This window comes from Protobothrops mucrosquamatus, unplaced genomic scaffold (genome assembly GCF_001527695.2).
Source record: "Protobothrops mucrosquamatus isolate PMUCROS unplaced genomic scaffold, P.Mucros_1.0 scaffold6, whole genome shotgun sequence".
Classification (NCBI taxonomy): Eukaryota; Metazoa; Chordata; class Lepidosauria; order Squamata; family Viperidae; genus Protobothrops; species Protobothrops mucrosquamatus.
In genome coordinates, this window is record NW_015386393.1 from 4,628,492 (window position 1) to 4,650,321 (window position 21,830).

Below are 21,830 nucleotides of genomic sequence, written 5' to 3' on the forward strand. Positions count from 1 at the left end.
GCCTTATTTACTTATTTAATACAGAAGTGGGATGCAAGCTAATAAACAAGGAATGTAGCAAACCAACTAAAGCAGAGTCTCTGTGGTCTGCCTGGGTCTTCCCTGCCTACACCATGGATGTTTAAAACAGTTTCTCCCAGGCTGGCCTACCCCACAAGGCTGTTGTGAGGATAAAATGAAGCCTGACACCAGGTAGGCCTACAAACCTCATTAATTCTCAAGAGCAGTACAGATGCCACCAATGAAAGGTATAATTCAGTCCTTCTGGACAGTATCTGATTGGGGATAGCTGCTTGTCAAGACATATTAGTTATAATTAAAAATGAAAACAAAAATAGAAAGCTTTCAGCAAAGAAAAAACTGATAAACAGGTGCAAGGCTTAATGGGAAGAATGAAACAACCCACAAGCCAAAGATTGTTTCCAATTTCGATAGTGTGACCCTTGGAATCTCCCAAGCACCACATACAAAATAACAGTAGCATAATGTTTTGGCTGGAAAATCTGCATTAGGCTTGCAATAGCATTACAACCAGCCTTAATATACAGCACGGGTCTTCAAACTTGGCCCTTTTATGACTTATGGACTTCAACTCCCAGAATTCCTCAGCCAGCATGCCTGGCTGAGGAATTCTGGGAGTTGAAGTCCATGAGTCATAAAAGGGCCAAGTTTGAAGACCCCTGATATACAGAAACAGCCCTGTAAGCTTCCCCCAAATGCAGAAGGAAAGAATAAAGTGTTCTTTGCAATCCTCACCACGTGACTTGAGCATTTGACTGAGACACAGAGATACAAAAAGTCCTGAGTTTGCAATGTGACGTCGCAATGCATATTTCATCATCTTTTTTTTTGCAACATCACCATAGGCACCTGATGCCCAGGACAGGGGAGAGGGGAGAAAATAGTCAAGAATGCTGACCCTTGCCTCCTTTTTCTAGTAACATCAAGCCATCATGGTTGCCTATACCCCTCCCCCAATATATATAAAAGTATATGTATTCACATATAAAAACCATTCTCTTTAGATCAGTATTCCTCAACCCTATAAACTTTAAGAGGTATGGACTTCAACTCCCAGAATTCATGCTACATCTTAAAGTTCAGAAATGCAGGTAATAATGAAATTACCTTAGATTTCTACTGTTTGTTCCCCAAGGGGAACCCTGATCAACAACATAAGTGAAGATCGATTTTCTCCACAACCCCCCTCCAGTTCAATCTAGCAAAATTAGATCATGAAGTGTTAATTCCCTGAGGAATGTAGATGGCAGGGGCATCTCAAAATTTAATCTAAATCAGTGCCTCTCAATTCCAGCAAATTTAAAATATGTAGACTTCAACTTCCAGAACTCCCCAGCTAGTATACCAGGTGTTCGGATACCTTCAAGTTGTCAAGGTTGAGAAATAGAAATAGTCCTTGACTTACGACCATAATTGTGCCTGGCAATAATGGTCATAAGTCATGACAGTCGCAAAGCGGATCACCATGTGCAGACCTGTTTTTGTGATCTTTTTTGCAGTGGTCATTTTAAGTAAACACGGCTATCACAAATCAAACCCATTGTTTGCTAGGGGCCGATTTTGACCAGAAAGTGGAAGTAAACATCAGTTTCTGGCAAAAACATTGCAAATAGCGGTCAGGTGATTACGGATCGATGCAAATGACCTTAAATGTAGTCTAGTTGCTGAGCTCCCAAAATGAGCTCACATGATGCAGAAGTGCAATGTCAGAACTTCAAAACCAGGTTGTAAGTTTGGATCTACACACACACACACACACACACACACACACACACACACTTCCCAGAATCCTTGATCTACCAAATATATCCATGGCATTATATTCATGGGAGAAGAAGACTATCCTTTCCACTTTAGAAAAATAGCTATGGACAATGTTGGCTGTGCTTGAATTAATTTTGGGATGGGGGGGGGAGGTTGACCTTAGCCTTCCATGGAACCCCAACAGGCTTTTGTAGAACCCAGTTAGAAAATGCCTGACCTACAAGCCTCCTCAGGCCATCAACACAAGTGTAACTTTGGCCACAGTGACCCGTGGCCTCACGGTGGATTTTGGAAGATGCTGCTGCATTTGCAAGAAAACAAAGAGGGAGGGAAAGTCTCTCTGGGGGATGGCGTTTGATCATTTTGATACTGTGATCTTGCTTTTTTTATCAGCAGCCAGGCTCAGGAATCCATCCCCAATGGAAACACAGATACAAAGATCCTCAAATCATTTGGAAGAATCAGGTCAAGTTATGGCTTAGAAAGAGCTCCATAAAAAACCACAATAGCTGAAGGAAAGGCAGCCGGGGAAGTGGAGGGGCTGTCTCTGATTCACCTTCATAAAGAACAGTGTGTGACTTCCACTATCACCAAGTGTGCTTTTTTTGTTTTCTTGCACCAGAAGTTTCAATGACATCTGAGCAATTCTACGGAAGAAGAAAGCAGAATTGAATACTGGGGCATATAGTATAAGGTCTAATGCTTGCATAAATGCTCTGGAGATAAATGACTGAATTAAGGAAGCTGCGGATAAATGAATGGCAGTTGGGATAAAAGTACAGAGGAAATGACATCAAGGGCTGTTGTATTTTATATTTGGTTAATAAGACTAAATCCCAATTGATCTGCCTGAGGAATATTTTTTAAATCTTCCTGGACCTTGCAATTTTTTTTAAAGTCCTGCTTGAAACAGCTTTCCAAGAAGATCTAATCAGGCTTTTGACCCGTGCCCATGAATAATTCAAGATGCCAGACTTCCTTCCTCAAAAGGGAACCTTCAAATGTATTGGTCATCAATTCCCAGAATTCTCTATGTGGATGAGAATTTTGGTAATTGAAACCCAACCCTTTCGGAAGGTTTTGGTTTTTTTTTGTTTGTTTGCAAGTGAAATGTGAATATTCTCATCCAAATCCCCTTTTTCTGAGGGGAATCACTGAAAGCATCTCACCACAAAAAACAGGGATCAGAGGGAAGTATCCATAAAATGGGGTGATTCTCAATTTCCAAAAAGCCCCACCAACAGGTTAAGAAAAAATACAAAAAGAACCCATAGGGTTGGAAGTGACCTCAAGGTCATCTAGTCCACATCCAGGGTCCATTAGAGCAAGCTCGCTGGGGAATTCTGGGAGTTGAAGTCTACAAGTCTTTAACTTGCAAAGGTTGGACATCCCTGCAAATTGAGTGTCTTTATTTTTCTGACAGAGTAATAATTGACCTTGCTATATGTCTATTACATGCTGGCTTGGGAATTCTGGAAGTTGAAGTCCACACATTTCAAAATTGTTAAGGTTAAAAAAACACTGGACTATGGGTAGTCCTCGCTTAACAACTGTTTAATGTTATGACAGTCCCCCTAAAAAGGTACTTATGACCCAATTTCTAAGTTACAATGGCCGTACCGCCCTTCACGATTATGGCATTTTAAGCACTTAACAACCACTTTAAGAGTTGTCTCCAGTGTCCCATGGTCATGAGACCATGATTTTCAACAATTTTTTTGCCAGTTTCTGGTATTTACTTCTAATTTCTGGCAAAAAAACACCCATTGGATAAAACAGACTTGTTTAACAACCATAGCATTCGCTTAACGACCACTGCAAAAAAAGGTTGTAAAATCAGGCATAGTCACATGGTGACCCGCTTAACATGACATACAACCGTAATTCTGGACTCAATTATAATTGTAAGTAAAGGATTGCCTGCATATACTCCATCATCTCTGGGCAGAATAGCTATTGACCATGCAGAGTTCTGAGAATCGAAGTCCACAAATCTTAAAGTCACTGAGGTTGAGAAATGCTGGTCAAGAAGTTCTTTCTGATGTCTAGAATGACCCCCCTTTCCTTGTGGTTTTAAACCCACTGGTTCTGATCCTGCCTTCTGGGTCAACAAACATGAAACCTGCTGTCTTCCATAGGACACTTTAAATATGCGAGTATTGCGATCTCCGATCACCCCTCCGTCAACATTTCTGTAGGCTAAATATAGATCTTTCACTATCTTTGTATCTCTCCATACTCCCAATCTGTCAAGGTTCTCTTTGAACTGTGGTGCTCACAACTGGACACAATATTCCAACTTAATAAAGCAGTGGTGGTGTATCTATGGCACGCATGCCAGAGGCGGCACTCGGAGCCCTCTCTGTGGGCACGTGCATTGTCGCCCTAGCCCCCGTCTCCCCCCAGCCCCCGCCTCATCATCAGCCCCCCTGGAGAAGAGTCACCCCTGGGCGTGGCCTGCATGAAGCAGTGCAGCCAAGCACATGGCAGCTGGGCAGCAGGGACAAGACTCCGCCCTTGCGCCCCATTGCACGCAGATGATGCTACGGGATGTGGGTGGAGGACATGGCCACCATGGCGGTGCTGCAGTGCCGCCTGGGCAATCTGTGGCGGGCCGTGGAGGTGGTGGGTGGCCGGGCGGGGTGGGGGCTGGAGTGGGCGGGGTGGGTTTTGGGCACTCGGTCTCTAAAAGGTTCGCCATCACTGGAATAAAGAGATGAAGTTATAAAAGTGAAAAAAGAAGAGAGCAGAAAACCTGTAATTCACCACATTTGTCTCTTGTTTGTCCAAGGAGACAAAGAAGACCGCATAAACACAAAGGTGGTTTTTTTTCCTAGCAGCTACATTCACACGACTTGTTAACTAGTGTTAATTTTGGCTAAGGGTTTTGTATGTGTTGCACAAACCCAATCTGTTAACCTTGGTTAAGGGCTGTGTGTGTGTATGTCACAAAACCCAGCTTGTTTGGCTAGTTTTTGTGATTTAAAAGTAAACAAAAGCAAACTCCAAAAATAGATTAACTCCAGGTAAGAATATTATGGGATTGCAGCCACACAGGGCTGGATTAAGGTCAACTGATACCCAAAGCGTAGCCCAACAATGGCGTCCCTTGACAAAAGGAAAATTCTTATGCTGTGACGCAAACTATTGTATCTGACATTTTCAAACCAAATGTTGAAATTTCATCACTCACCATGACAACAAAAAAGACTTTAAACAATGTAGATTAAAGCCGAATAGAGCAGATAAGGACAATTACAAAAAAAAATGACTAAAGTGGAACGTGGCAATGACAGAGTTATGGGTATGATAGCTGGGGGAAACTGCTGTGGTTTCCCCCCCCCCCAGGCATTTGCTTACTCTGCCTAATAGTTAATCCAGGGCTGCAGTCACATATCTGCAGGAGTTGACCGCTAAGATGTGAATACTGTAATCAGCATTTATATGGCCAAATCTACTTACATAGAAGAGGGGAGCGAAGCCCCAAGTTTTAAGGAAAAGTTTCACCAGACCCTCCAATAATATATTACAAAATATACTCAGCAGGCACCGAAAATGCCAATCTCTGCTATTCAAAACTTGCCAGATTGTAAACCAACTGTAAATCTAGTGCAGAAGAGGTTCCCATTTTTGCATTTGGGAATTAAAATGTTTACTCTAAACACATTTCAACATTAATTACTCCTTAAATGCAGGTAGAATTTAAGTGTTTGCTCTCCTCAAGCTGTCTATCATATTTCTGCATGAACAGCCACTAACCTGATCATTCCTAAAAGAGGCAACTCACAAGACTCATGCAGAGAGGCACCTATAAGCCTCCGAGCAGGGGTGTTAAACTGCCGGCCCGCGGGCCAGACACGTCACAAGGAAACCGCGCCCACCCCATTGCCGGCAATGGGGAAAAAGCTCCAATATGTCGCACAACGTCACGTGACGTCGCAAGTTTGACATGTCTGGAGAAGAAACAGTTTTCATTTCTAGCTGATTTGCCAATTACATCTTAATGTAATTATATCATCCAACAGATGTTGCTTTTTCAGGCTACACAATCAGATTCCATTTACTGTGACTAGCTTCAATGCTTTATAGCAGAGGTCTTCAAACTTGGTCCTTTTATGACTTGTGGACTTCAACTCCCAGAATTCCTCAGCCAGGCATGCGTTTGAAGATCCTTGCTTTATAGCAAAATTGGGATATGAGTAGCTTCTCTTTCTGAAGCCCAAATTTAAAACCCTTTTTTTAAAAAAAATGGTATGTTCTCATGAAGCAGTCCTTCAACGCAGCTTCTGCACACCCATCAGTCAGCAGTTACAATGGGCCCTGCAGTTACAATGGGCCCCCAGTTCTCTATTTGTCTCCAAGAATACTGAACCAAAGTCTCTCTGATTATTATCCCACATTTATTAATTTATAACTATTTCAAAGAGCAAACACACATAATACTCCTTCTTCCTCGTATTTTCCCTACAACAATACTGTGAAGTGAGTGGGAATGACAGAGAGTGACTGGTCCAAAGTTAGCCAGCCGGTTTTCTTTCTTTTCTTTTCTTTTTTTCCAAATTTTTTTATTATTTTCATCATAAAAAACAATCATAATCCAATAAACAGAGTAAAAAATAAAATCCCCCACTCCCCCCCCCCGGACTTCCCAAACCTATTCCCCGGATAATATTCATATATAAGTAAACAAATACTAATATCTCTAACTCCACAAAATATCTTAGTCTACATGAAAAGATAGAAAGAGTAAACAAAGTAAGAAAATTCTAAAAACCTAAGTTATATTCTACCACTCTATGCTTCTTTTGAATATAAACAATCCATCTTCTCCATATTGATAAAAATTGTTCATTCGAATAATTCTTCAAATAAGCCGAGATCTTTGCCATTTCAGCAAGATTCGAAACTTTCAATCTCCAGTCTTCCATTGTAGGCAGAATTGGGCTCTTCCAATTTTGGGCTATCAGCAAACGAGCAGCAGTTAAACAATAAAGCATCAAATTTATCTCTTTTGCATCTAGATCTTGCACAATACCTAAAAGAAACAGCTGTGTCTCCAAGAATACTGAACCAAAGTCTCTCTGATTATTTTATTTTTATCCCACATTTATTAATTTATAACTAATTCAAAGAGCAAACACACATAATACTCCTTCTTCCTCGTATTTTCCCTACAATAATACTGTGAAGTGAGTGGGAATGACAGAGAGTGACTGGTCCAAAGTCAGCCAGCCGGTTTTCATGCCTAAAGCGGGACTAGAACTCACAGTTTCCTGATTTCTAAGCCAGGACCTTAACCACTACACCAAACTGGCTTTCTTAGCCTTCCTCACAACAATGTTGTACTCTGTGTAAGGATGATGGGAGGAAATAATCCACAGAAATGAGTATCAGATCCTTTGGCTCACTCTGGCAAAATTCTGCTTATGCTGCTCTGCAAGGGATTAGGAAATAAGCAGAACGGAAAGAGGACAACTCATTTATTTATTTATTCAATTTTTACAGCCAAGCAAAAAGATACTACCTTTGCCAAATCTTTGCTTTGCTGACTCACTAGGAAAAAAAAACCTTCAAGAATCAAGCTTGTTTTGTGTAACATCCAGGAATTAGGAACAATGCAATTGGGATTCTAGATTCTAGCATGTGACTGAAGGGAAACAGAAATGAGTAACAGGAGGAAAGGTTATAAAAAAACTCAGTCATGTGTTTACTGAGATCCAGGACCAGATATTCTACTGCAGTGGCCAATCTCTCATCTTGCATCTAAGAAAAGAAGAATGGCCCTTTTCTATAAAGTTACCATGGAATCATCATATTAATCACACATATTAAAATAGCAACGTACACTTATTTTAAGCTCATACATGCCCTATACATGCAAAGCATTTTTTTTTGCAAAAATATTTTTGTTTATTGAAAAAGGGTTAAAATACAAAACACCAAAATATTTAAAACAACAACAGAAAAGAAAGGCTATGCAGATTCTCAAGTCATCTAGGTCATGGGTTGTCCCAAAGGTGCTTTTTCACGAGGCAACTGGACGTTCTTTTTTTATCTTTGAAGACGATTCGCTTCTCATCCAAGAAGCTCTGAAGAAGCTTCTTGGGTGAAAAGCAAAGCATCTTCAAAGAGAAAAAAGGAAATCCAGTTGCCTTGTGAAAAAGTGCCTTTGGGACAACAGAAAAGAAAGTAGATTCTAATGCCGGTTGCAGAAGACAACGGACAGTGTCTGCTTCACAAGAACGGAACATTTAGTCTTGCATTTAGTCTGTAAGCAAGCAAAATACCTTTTAACTAAAAGGGCATCCCTCCAAGGCAACTGCAAAGGATAAATAATGAAGGAACTAATTAAGATACAATTAAGATAAAATCAATACAAAATTAAGTCAGTTTTGCATGTAAGCATTTTGGCACTTCTGGGCATGTGATGAGTTCCTTCCCATCAACCCAGGAGGCAGGCTTAAAAAAAAAAACTGCTTTATTAATTCCAACATTTTGACTCGGCCTGGAAAAAAAAATCCTCATCAAGATTCTATTCAAATTACAATCTCCAAGAATCTCATAAGCGTACGAGTTTACATTCAGTGCAATAGTTGCTAAAACAGAATCTAAGAATCAATCCCAACTTGATGGCACAAATCATCAGTTAACAATCAGAGGGGGAAAAAAAGATGTAAAGACCTTTAAAACAAGTCCTTATTATCTGACTAGCCACTAGGGCCATGGTGGCGAACCTATGGCACACGTGCCACAGGTGGCACGCAGAGCCCTCTCTGTGGGTACGTGCGCTGTCGCCCCAGTCCTAGGCCTTCAGCTGGGTTTTATAAAACTTTTTCGCTTTAGGCCTCCGCCGCCGTGTGCAAAAAAAAAAAAAGGTTCAATCAATCAATTTCAACTTCTTGCGGGAAAAAAAAGATCTCGCAAAGTTGGAATTGATTGATTGAACTTTTTAGTCCCACCCAGTCTGCCGTTACCACCACAGCCACACCCACCCAATGGGCCACACCCATCCGGCACCCGATGATACATAAGTGAATTTTGGGTTGCAGTTTGGGCACTCGGTCTCTAAAAGGTTCACCATCACTGCACTAGGGCATAGGTATAGAATCTATTAATCTCTTATTTAACCGATAGTTCCAAATTAATACCTTTTTAAATAATTTGGACGTATACGCACTGAGTCTTATTCGAAAGCATTGTTTTAGATCAGAAGTCCCCAACCTTTTGGGCACCAGGGACCAGTTCTGTGGAGAGAGGTTTTTTCATGGATCGGAGAGTGCGTGGTTTTGTGTGCTGCCTGCATCCTGTGGATGGGGCTTTCCTTGTTTGTCCGGACCGGTTGCTGGCATGCCGCGACCCGGTACCGGTCCACAGACCGGGGGTTGGGAACTCCTGTTTTAGATCCTATGTTATTAGGCACTTTGTACTAGTGTTGACATTTGTATTTACTAGGCTCTGAAAGCATTTGATGAGATTGGTTTGCAGCTCTTGTGTTGATTCTTGATTTGCTATGAGCCGTACCTTGATCAAGATGCTTTGCTATAATTATTGGGGATTTCCAACTCTGGAAAAGCAATGGGAGGGGAACACAACATTTCTATCATTTGCAAGCTTGGAGCCACTGTATTAAAGCACCCTGGCTATAGGCTCACATTTGACAAAGGCAAGCCTTGTTCAAGACAAAGCACTATTCATTAATGGGAGCTACCATCACAAAGCAACAGTATCCCTGTCTCCCATCATCTCTGCTCACCCCATCAGGGAGGCTGTGCTGGGGTCCCTTCCATTAACAATGTCATCCTGTTGGAACCAGACATCGTAACTTCCCTATTACAGTCCTTACCCTGTGGAGCTACATCTCTCCAGAGATCTGGATGGCTCCCACCTTATTCTTTTTGCAAGGCATTCAAAACCTGGCTCTTCCTCCAAACATTTGGGCTGGGAAGTTAATGTGAACTCTTAACTCATGTTTTTACTGTGAAGCCTAGAACCGGCTGTTGGCGACATCAGACATTTATTATTTGGTTTTGTTGTTGGTTTTTAACTGCATAGGCCAGTTAGAATCACTGCTGTAAGATGGGCCGCCATATAAATAATTTAAATGCATAAAGAAGAGGATTGGCAATAGTAACTTAAACCCTCAACAGTTCAGAAGGAAACTAAGCTGTTACTTATCTCTACATTTGGAGAGAGCTCTGCTGTAATAGATAAGCAAGAGATCATTTAAAGCATCCGTGAATGTAGAGATCAGCTAACACCCCACAAACACGTGAGCAAAGCATAACAGCAGTAACCAGCTTTCCTCAGCTGGTGCTCTCCCCTAGCAAGTCGCAACTAAGGATAGGTTATACCTGAACAGGGAGATTACACTTAGCTGGCATTAGAAGATCAGAAGATAACAGAGTTGGACAAGACCTTGAGGTCTTCTAGTCCAAGGGTCCCCAACCTTGGCCACTTTATGACTTGTGGACTTCAACTCCCAGAATTCCTCAGCCAGCCATGCTGGCTGAGGGATTCTGGGAGTTGAAGTCCACAAGTCATAAAGTGGCCAAGGTTGGGGACCTCTGTATCTAGTCCATCCCTCTACTCAAGCAGGAGACCCTATAATATCTTAGATCCGTGACTTTGCCTAATATGCTTTGAAAAATCATTTTAGCCAACTGACAACATGGCAATGAAATGAATTGTGTCTCAGGGGAAAGCAGGATTTTGCTCTTAATAATAGTATATTAATCTATTGAAGACTAATGGATGTACTCTCCAAATGGAGCCTCTATGATAATACACTGTCCACAACAGATACAGGAAGCCAAGCAACTGGAGTGTCTTGACTGTCTTCATGCCACCAGTTGCCCAGAGTTAAAGCCCAGTTTTCTAATATACCCCTATTTCTACCCATAAGCCTGAGTTCCCATCTGTAATCAAACAGAACATTCATATTTAGAATTAAAAATTACACGAACAGTGAGAATTGTTGCAAACCTTGCTTGCGCTCAAGCAGCATCCAACTGGTCTTTGTCATGATGTTGAAATACATGAATCTCCAGCAATATCAGCATGATGCTTCATTTATTTGGAGAGATTCAAATCACTGTTAACTAGTGTTTCCCAACCCTGACAATTTGAAGATGTGTGGACTTTAACTCCCAGAATTCCCCAGCCGGCATCTTCAAGCTGCCAAGATAAAACCGGGGCAGGGTTGTTCCTTTTATGCTCTACTCGTTTGTTTCACACCAGATAGCCCAGGGGTAGTCAAGCTTGGCTCTTTTATGACTCGTGGACTTCAACTCCCAGAATTCCTGAGTCAGCTATGCCGACTCAGGAATTCTGGGAGTTGAAGTCCACGAGTCATAAAAGAGCCAAGGTTGACTACCCCTGAATAGCCCACGCTCCTGGAAATCACTGATCCGGTGAAGCTACTTCATCGATCCTAGGCTTTTCTCCTCATTCCTGTTTATCCGCTTTCTCTTTCCTAACAGCTTACTCCAACTTAGCGCCACCTCTTCAAATTCCGGTCACCCCATTCCCCCCCTGCGTCTAGCCGGGGCAAAGCCCGTCCAGTTTTGTTTTGTTTTTTTAGCTTGACTTACCAGCCAGATGCCACGATTTCCTACGCCCGTAGCGCCCACACCCGCCGGCCTGGTCCGCCTCGTAGCCCACCAGGGGCGTGCAGATACCGTCGGCCACCTGCCCCGCCAGCAGCAGCGCCCCCGCATGTTGGGTGCTGTAGCCCAGCACCGAATGGAAGTAGACCAGCAAGTAGGTGAACCACATCGATGCGCACAAATCGTTCAGGAAATGGCCCAGCGAGTAACTCAGCCGGGCGCGAGCGGGTAGCGGCGGCGGGTCGTCCATCCTGCCGGGAGGCGAGGAGCGAGACGCGCCTCACAGCGCCGGGGCCTGGAGCCCGATGGCCCCAGCTGTGCGTAAAAGCGCACCGGCAGGGCGCATCAGCTGGAGCGCGCGGGGGAGGCGCCCAAGTCCGGGCCAAGCGGGAAAAGCAAGGAGGGTCGTAGCTACTGAGGGGAACAGCCCAGCCATACGGCCGCAGAACCGCTTTTATCGGCTCCGGGGAAACCCCAGGTTGGTGGCCGGCGTCGTTACCACCTAGTCTGCACCGCGGCGCCCCCAACTGGCTCCGCCTTGGGGCAGATAGCCGCGCCTCCTCCAACGGCCTCGCGGATGGAGCCAATGGAGAGGCTGAACTGCGAAGAAGCCGCGCCTCAAAGGAGGACTCGGCTTTAGCCCTTCAGCCGGCTTCGTGTCCTTCGCTCCGCCTTTCGGTTTGACGACTTCTCCAGTAAAAGCAAAATCGCCCCCCAGGATAAATTGCATCAACGAGGACTCCGATTCGTCGTCAGCCGTTCAGTCGTGTCCGACCCTCGGCCGCTCTGTGGATCAGCCCTCGCCATGCTCCGATTCCAGGGGCCCCGTTCTTTGAACCTCGAGTTGCCAGCTTCTCCGGAGAAAGCAAAAGTTTGGCTGTGCTTGCCCCTTCCACAGCTTTGGCCAGGTTTATGCCCTATTCGTGGGTTTTAGATTTGCACAGAAACCCAAAATTTTCACCTCTTCGTTTGGATAGAGACCCCGGGGCAGCCAACTTGCTGCGGGCCAACTCACCGTGGGATTCCTTTAGTTTCTTTTATTTTTGTTGACCATCCAAATTATTTCATCTCTTGTATCAAAGAAAACCATTCCTATGACTACCAGTTTTTTTTTTAATGCTTTGAGGAATAATAAAAGGAACAGTTGTCCCAGAGTGAGTTGGCCTTGTTGAATTGGCTCTGGCGTGTTGGCCACAATGAGTTGTCCTAGACCAGTGGTTCTCAACCTTTTTAATGCCGCGACCCCAACCGGTCGTAAGTCGAGGACTAAACCAGTCTTAAGTCGATAACTAAACCAGTTGTAAGTTGAGGACTACCCAACCGGTCGTAAGTCGAGGAGTTTCCCTGCCCGGGAGCGCCGCGCATGCATGGTTCCGCCCCCTGCGCTGGCCGAGGCGTAGCTGGCAAGCGGCAGAGACGGAGCAGGCTGACCACCAGCTGGCCCAGCCCAAGGGAGGTAAGGCACCCGCCGGAAAAGGGGGAAAAAAATGGCGGACAAAAAAAATGGCGAACAGCCTTGCTTGGCGACCCCCGTGAAATGGTCGATCGACCCCAAATGGGGTCCCGACCCACAGGTTGAGAACCACTGTCCTAAACCCCTGCATATGTTGCTCAGTTAAAGTACTGTACACTCCTGTCTCAGCATTGCCATACAAATGGATCCTGGAGGTTGTAGTTCCGAGTATCTGAGGTCCCCATGGCCTTAAAGCTGGAAATAGACTCCTCATTTGGCCCCTGTGCAAGTGGACTTGTTCTGAAAGGCACGTGAGCGCAGACTCCATTGAAAAGTTGGTAATGTTGTCAAATGGGCTTCATCTGAAGTCTTTAAATCTTTTTTCTCCTGAGGCCTCTTTTCACTTTTGAAAATTATTCAGCCCCCACCTAAGAGTTTTTGTTTGGATTATATTTGTAGATATTTACCAGACTATTAAAAATTACCATACTGGAGGTTGCACAAGAGCACATCCCACGCTCATGGGGCCTCCAGAGCTTCTGAAAATTGTGCAAGAATGTAATGTGCTTTCAAGAATAGTTGGTATTGGGTGTTGGTGAATGCTGCCACCCAAAAGGTTGTGGTGTGTCAGCTTTGATACACATGTCATAGGTTCGCCATCACTGCACTAGGCAGACCAACTACCAGTCTGAACATTCTCAGAAGTACTTCCTTTGCTATCAGTTGCAGTGAGAACACCTGTTGAAATATTGGAATCTAACTCAGATATCCTTAACAAAGATTGACTCCGTGCATCTTACTGAAGCTGGCTCTGCTCCGCTTTATGTTCAGCGAAATCTAACACAGGATCATACAGATCTAATTTCCAGAGTGTGGAAATGTGTGAAGCCCTTGAAGACAATGCTGTGTTTCAAATGGGTCTCATGATACTTCAGCGTCAGTGAGTTGTTTTTACAACGCTTCTACTAACGCTTTTAACTTGGCTTGGAATCTTAGCCTTCATGCTTGCTTGCTTGCTAGGGAAAAAGGGAATTTAAAAGCCACTGCGTCTTGTCCCGAGGTGCCTCTTCCAGTGTTTCCCATCAGCATGGATATGATACTGTAGAAGGCAGTCCCATTTCAAGTTTCTAGTCCTTAGGAACTTGCTGAAAATAAGTTGCATCCAATTCAGCACGAACATGTATACCTGGCTTGCACGATGGCTTCCAATGCTAAAAGATGCAGATTGCAGCAAAGAGAAGAAAACTGATTTTTGGTTGTTCTTTTTCAGTCCAGATTTTTGCAGCCTGTCCTTTATTAGATAACCTTCATGCATTACAAGTAACACAGTGAACTGAAATGCGGTTTATTGTACTAATTATGTTGTGTGACTGTATTCCGTGTGATGTGTTGTACAAAGCAGCTGAGTTTTATTTAATATGTCATGGCTGAACCTACTGCCGTAGATATCCAAGAGGAAGGAAGGAAGGGCAAGTAAAATTGCACCCACAATCTGGTTTCTGCCAGATGCAGGTAGTAGTAGTAGTAGTAGTAGTAGTAGTAGTAGTAGTAGTAGTAGTAATAATAATAATAATAATAATAATAATAATAACAACAACAACAACAACAACAATAATGTTGGAAGGGACCTTGGAGGTCATCTAGTCCAACCCCCTACTCAGGCAGGAAACCCTATACCATTTCAGACAAATGGCTGTCCAGTCTTTTCTTAAAAACTTCCAGTGTTGGAGCACTCACGGCTTCTGGAAGCAGGTTGTTCCACTAGTTAATTGTTCTGTCAGGTTGCTTCTCTCCTTGGTTAGTTTCCATCCGTTGCTTCTTGTCCTGCCTTCAGGTCCTTTGGAGAATAGCTTGACTCCCTCTTCTTTGTGTCCTTGACTTACGACAGTAATTGAGCCCAGAATTATGATCATAAGTCATGCCAGTCATTAAGCAGATCATCACATAATAGACCTAATTTTACAACAATTGTTTTTTTTTTGGGGGGGGGGGACGTTAAGCAAACACGTCTGCAACATAAAGTGGAGCAGAGCCAGCTTCAGTACTGCTGGAAACCAGAAGTAAATGCTGGTTTCTGGCAAAAAAAAGGTGTAAATTGTCATCATGTGGCCTGGGGATCTTCATTGAAGCACAGTGTTTATTTTAGGTGTTCAGGACACCTCAGCGAAAAAGATTGCTTCATTCCCGCATCTTTTTGCACATGGCAGACATGCAGGTTTTTCTTATTTCACAAGCCCAACTTGGAACGTTTCTCAACATGGGCGTCTTTTACCACAACGAACTATCTGTAGCTTTCAAAAAGTTCCAGAGAACTTTTTATCATCTCCCACAAAAAGAAAGAAAGAAAGAAAGAAAGAAAGAAAGAAAGAAAGAAAGAAAGAAAGAATAATGCAAAAGCTGAGCAACCTAGAACAAACAAATAGAGATGGATGACTGCAAGAAAGCAACTTACTTCGAACTGCTTCTGCAGAAGACCGTTTAACGGATTTATTCATTCATTCATCTGTTCATTCTTACAGCGATGTGAATTTAGATGGCTTGATCTAACCTTAGGCCTGGATGCTAAACACTCAAGCCTGCTAGCTTGAATAGGAGACCATAGTGGCAGGCTCAGAAAACATGTACAGTATCCACAAATAAAGGAAATTGCAAACCACTCTTGCATTATCGCCAAGAGAGCAGTGCAGACATATGCAGGTAATCCTCGACTTACGGCCAAAACTGAGCCCAAAATTGATGTTGCTAAGTGAGACATTTGTTAATTTGAGTTTTGCCTCATTTTATGACCTTTCTTGCCACAGTTATTAAGTGAATCACTGCAGTTGTTAAGTTAGTGATATGGTTGTTAAGTGAATCTGGCTTCCCCTTTGACTTTGCTAGTCAGAAGTTCGCAAAAGCTGATCACATGACCCGGGACACTGCAACCGTCATAAATATAAGTCATTTGCCAAACATCTGGATTTTGATCACATGACCGTGAGGATACTGCAGTGGTCATCAGTGTGAAAAATGGTCATAAGTCGTTTTTTTCAGTGCCATTGTAACTTTGAACAGCCATGAAATGAACTGTTGTAAGTTGAGGACTACCTGTATTCGCTTAGTCACCAGGGGTAGCATTTGTAAGGCAGAATCAGAATGGTGAAGATGGTAAATGCAGAACTGTGATGTAAGTCCTCCTGCCTCTTTGTAATTAAGATGCCACATCGACCGTTGTGCCCATTTTGACTCTCTCATTTCCCTGGCAACTTCTGTTGCTATTATGAGCTAGCTTTGCTTTCATCTACGTAATTTCGAGGGGTCACTGAGCAGGGATGTGCAGGTGATTAAAAAAAATAGCTGAATTTGGAAATTCTTGTCCAGGCTTTTCAGGTAACTACTGAACTCAGTCATTGTAATGGCGCTGGTCCTCTCCTCCCCTAGAGGCCTTTTACATGCCGTTATGATCCCCTATATCTTGGTGTCCGAATCCCGCTCTTCTGGATCCATTGCTTTGTTTTCGTAGACATTTTCCTCAGCTCTGTAGGGAGAAGAGAGAAAAACAAAACACTGTGGAGCTGAGATAGTTCACTTAGCAGGCTTACCACAAACTGCAAAGAGCAGGTGTGAAAAGCAGCAGAACGTTAGAACAGTTGGCCATGACAACCACAAGGGACAGACCCTGTGGCCCAACCGTGATGCTGGTTTTGTCATCCTCATCCTCATCATTTCAGCCATTGTCTGTCTATCCACTGCAGGATGAAGGCTTCTTCCGCATGTTTCGGCCCCTCCTGATTGCAAGGTGACTTTGTTCACAATGTAAGAATAACACCAATAAACAGAAATACGGTAAGGGAACTAATCAAAATGCCAACCCAAACAATTAACATCAAAGTACATTGAAACAGATACAAACATATCTTAAGTTGTCCACCCATCTTCTGGTTGCCAAGTTTGAGAAAAACTGATGTAGATGTTGGAGAAGAAGGGAGAGGGTATCAAACCCTGCAGCACATTTTGATGAAAGCAGCCAGAGCCTTACAGGTAGTCCCCGACGTACGACCACAATTGGAATCAGAACTTCCATTTCCAAGTAAGGCAGTTGTTAAGTGAGCCATGTCCAATTTTATGGGGTTTTTTTTGCCACAGTTTAAGTGAATCACCCCGGTTGTTAAGTGAATCACATGGTTGTTAAGCAAATCCAGCTTCCCCCATTGACTTTGCTTGTTAGAAGCCAGCTGGGAAGGTCTCAAATGGCAGTTGTGATTCCGGATCGGCGCAACTATTGTGCCTGTTGCCAAGCGCCAAAATTTTGATCACATGACCATAGGGGACACTACAACAGTCGTAAGTGTGAGGACTTGTCATAAGTCACTTTTTTCAGTGCCATTGTAACTTTGATCACTAAATAAATGGTTGTAAGTAAAGGATTACCTCTATGTGCCCATGATTGGGTGGGAGGAGCATGAATAACCATGTTGACCAGCTCCACCACTAGAAACCCGAGACATAAAATGCCTTTTAAAAATCTATTGAAACAGTAATATTTACCTGCGCATGGTCTCTATGGTCTCCATCTGGTCCTTATCATTCTTTCTGCAAAAGGGGTTAATGAAGAATTAGGGGAGGATGAAAAGGCAGGATAGAACCCCCCCCTTGAAATATAAGACCCTCATTGTGCCACACCTTAAACACACAAAGAGAGATACAATCACACAATAACACTAATCAGAGGGAAACCTAGTGACCTTCATCCATACAATGCTCTCAACTTGATTAGTTCTAACTTTGATTAGAGATGGTTGAGAGCCTTGGGACAGCTTAGATTTATTGTGTAAATTTGGCCCCTTTGATTAGTTTGTTGGTCAATGTTTTGAGCAAATCTGCAAAATGGTTTAATTGTGTAACTGAGAAGGGCGATTATGTGAAAGTGACTGCTTTTTCGTATCGTTACCAAATGGTGGGGTACAATTATATTGTTATAATTCCCATCTTAGCTTTTTTTTTTGACACACACACACCCCTCCCCTCCCCTCCCCATGGGTGCAAAGTGGATGGACTCAGTTACAAAGTTGATGGGCACAGCATTAGACGTTCTGAAAAACCTGGTTGGGGACAGATCTTTCTGGAGAAGGTCTATCAATGTGATTGCTAAGAGCTGGTGCTAATTTGAAGGCACAATAATCAGTCAATCAATGGTTGTCCCAGTTATGTGTTAAGTGGGACCTTAAAACCTAAAGAAAGAGATCTAGAAAAGACATACTTTTGGAAGAAAAATATTCGATTGATGAGGTTTGCCACAAACATCACAAACAAGAAGACCATAACAGCAGTTAATCCCACCAGCCAGGGTTGCAAAGCAGTTGAGCCATTGGTTGTTTCTTTCACAAGGCCTGCCAGAGTCAATACAAAAAAGATTTGAATTACCCTTACAGTCCAATTACTCCATCAGACTCCCTTTTTAGGTCTTTGCAATAATTGAGGGCTCCCAAATCCAGCCTGCAAAGATATGTATGACCAGTAGATGGCAACAAAGAGGGTTTGTATCTCATTGCTGCCATCTATGGCTCCTGGGAGATTTGCACTCCAATTGTGGTAGCCCAAAAATTTGACTAAGGGCTTAGTGCTGGATGCTATAATACAGTGGTTCTCAACCTTTTTAATGCCGCGACCCCAACCGGTCGTAAGTCGAGGACTAAACCGGTCGTAAGTCGAGGACTAAACCGGTCGTAAGTCGAGGACTACCCAACTGGTCGTAAGTTGAGGACTTTCCCTGCCTGGGAGCACTGCACATGCGTGGTTCTGCCCCCTGCACCGGCCGAGGCGTAGCTGGCAAGCAGCAGAGACGGAGCAGGCCGACCACCAGCTGGCCCAGCCCAAGGGAGGTAAGGCACCCGCCGGAAAAGGGGGAAAAAATGGCGGACAAAAAAATGGCGGACAAAAAAAATGGCGGACAGCCTTGCTTGGCGACCCCCGTGAAATGGTCGATCGACCCCAAATGGAGTCCCGACCCACAGGTTGAGAACCACTGCTATAATATAACAATAGATAAACCACCATTGTTCGTGTTCAGAGTGTGTTTCCCATTGAACAGGGAGGAAAGTTGCATGGAGTCAGGGTTGTAGTGATTAACAACTGACAGGGGCCACGCACTGGAGCACTTACGGGTCTTCAGTGCTTCACCCGCAGGGCCAATCTGGGGTTGTAGATGTTTCAGAGGGCATTATTTAACTGGAGTTAATTAACAGGTGGTTTTTTTCCCCATGGGGAATGCAGTTGGAACACAATTCTTTCTATTGTCTGTGTATCTTGATTTCTTTGGGCCTATTGTTCCTTTCTTGTCAAACAAGTTATGTGGCTGCACCAATCTGATTTTTTTTGCTTCTGGATGTTCGGTGAAAACATTGTATGTTGACCGAAGTAGGTGTGATACAACAGATAGTCCTTGAGTTTTGACCGTAATGGAGCCTGCCCATCATGGTCATAACTCATGACAGTCATAAAGTGACATGTGTCTGACCTGATTGTGGACTCATTTTGCGGTGACTGTTAAGCAAACGCCATGGGTATTAAGTGAATCCACGGTTTGCTAAGGGTGTGATTTTGCCGGAAATTGAAAATAAAGGGCAATTTTCATCAGAACTGTCATAAAATGTGGTCATATTGACCACAGGGCACTGCGAACAGACATAAATGCCTGTCAGAATGTCAAACAGTTGTTAAGCAACATAAGGCAAGGACCAGCTGTATCTGTGTCAAAATGCTGCTTTCAGATTGGACAAAAGACTAGAGGACAGATCAGATCCTTTTCCCTATCATCCTTAGTACATTCTGCTGGCTTTCATCCCCTTTTTTACTTCCAAGAGTGCACAGTAGGGTCAAAAGAATCAAAATGCAGCACTATAATCAAAGCCCTGCCCATTTTTATGCATAAAACAAATATGGAGCTTTGATCCTGTCAACAGCTGCCATCCTGATATTTTTGATGCCTACTTATGTTCATGTGCACACATCTAGCAATGGTAACTTGGTTTGCCATCTGAAGTGCTCCAGAACAAGGAACACATTGTAAGATGTTAATAAAATAATTCCTTGTATGTGCCAAAACAGGAATATTTACTAGAATAGACTGAAATGGACTATATGAATTTACACAGTTTTTTTTTTCTAAGCAGGTTGCTTCTAGAATTCATGGAGGGCATTCGGATTTCCTTCCTTCCTTCCTTCCTTCCTTCCTTCCCTCGCTCTCCCCCTTCCTTCCCTCCCTCCCTCCCTCCCCTGCTCCCCCCTTCCCTCCCTCCCTCCCTCCCTCCCTTCTCCAATCATAACAATTCTGAAGGGGAAAAAAAGGGAGGTGAGATTAACACAACCCAGTAAAAGCAATGCTCCTCAATTTCCAGCAGCAGGCTTAGATAGCAGTATAATCTACTAAATTCACTCCCCCCCCCAAAAGCCTTCCTTAAGACCCAGACCCAGATTTTTAAAGCTCTTTGAAAATCTTAGGAGAAAAGCATGGTGCAGATATACAGACACAACTGTGCCATAGAATAGGGCCATCACTGAGAAGGCTCAACCACACAATTTCCAAAGATTGCTTTCTCTTGGCAGAGGGACCTTCAGAAGACCTCCCCTTCCTAATGCTATTGGACAGGAATTCTACAAATTGAAGTCCATACTTCTCAACATTGCCAATCTTGTGAAACACTGATCTAAGCAACGTAGGTCTATGAACTAAGGAGAAACTTCCTGACAGTTAGAACAATTAACCAGTGGATATTGGAAATAACAAGACAACAAACTGAATTCAAGCCTGAAATATTTTTACTAGGTATAATTAATTTAAAAATTGAAAAGCGTCTTCAATACATCATAATACATATTATAACGGCGGCACGTATTACTTATGCGCAACATTGGAAAAATGAAAACATACCAACAAGCGCAAAGATTATAGGAAAGATTTTAGACTGTGCAGAAATGAACAAACTAACTCTAGAAATGAAGGACAAAGAAAGTACTGAATTTCACGATGTATGGGACATGTATTATAGCTGGTTAGAATTAAGGAATAAAAAAGTAAGAGAAGTAATGTAAATAATTGTTAATAAATGTATTGTGTGTTGTGTATTTTGTTTGTTTGAAAAATAAAATATATATATATATATAAAAAGAACAATTAACCAGTGGAACAACCCGCCTCCAGAAGTGGCGAATGCTCCAACACTGGAAGTTTTTAAGAAGAGACTGGACAGCCATTTGTCCGAAATGGTATAGGGTTTCCTGCCTGAGCAGGGGGTTGGACTAGATGACCTCCAGGGTCCCTTCCAACTTTATTATTATTACTGTTGTTGTTGTTGTTATTATTATCCCCCCTCACTGATTGTTCCTTGAAGCGACCAGTAGTCAGTGCAGCTCCTGTTGCTATGCGGTTATGTTAACAAATCTGAAAATTATGCAAGCTGCTATATGCTGCATCAGTTGAAGTTTACAAATAGCCTTCAAGGGTATTGCAGTAATCTAGATGAGAGATAACGAGAGCAGGAACGACCATGATCCAAATTTCAGAAATGACCACAAATTGTAATGGCATGAGGGAATGACTTTGGGAGACAGGGAGAAGAGCCGTACACTGGACAACCTGCAAATAAAGAGACCTCAGCCCAGGGGTGTGTAGGAAGCATTTCTGTAGGGGCCCTCTCTAGTTTTCTGAAGAATAATAGGAGAGGAAGGGAGAAATACTTTCAAGATTGCAAGATTCTGTTAATGTAACCCTACAATAAAAACAGAGTTAGTTTGACCTGATACATCTATCTACTATACATTTACAATAGTTCACAGGTAAGCCAGCAACAAAGATAAAGACAGATGCATCAGGTCGAACTGATTGCAAATAGACATAGAAGTTTAAATATTCTGAGGCTGGTCTGCAAGGGGAAAAAGCTATTATCGTTGCAACATATTTATCTGTATTCAACTAGGGGGAATAATATATGTCTATGTGTCTTTGTTTT

At 43.0% G+C, this 21,830-nt stretch overlaps 1 protein-coding gene across 1 annotated transcript in view; it reads right to left on the reverse strand.

The window, feature by feature from the left end:
* Positions 1-11,559, reverse strand: part of MFSD12 (major facilitator superfamily domain containing 12) — a 29,267-nt gene extending 17,708 nt beyond the window's left edge. The window contains exon 1 of the mRNA XM_015809932.1: positions 11,376-11,559. Coding sequence (XP_015665418.1) covers positions 11,376-11,559 — 184 coding nt within the window. The remainder of the gene's footprint in view (positions 1-11,375) is intronic.
* Positions 11,560-21,830: the final 10,271 nt, after the last annotated feature.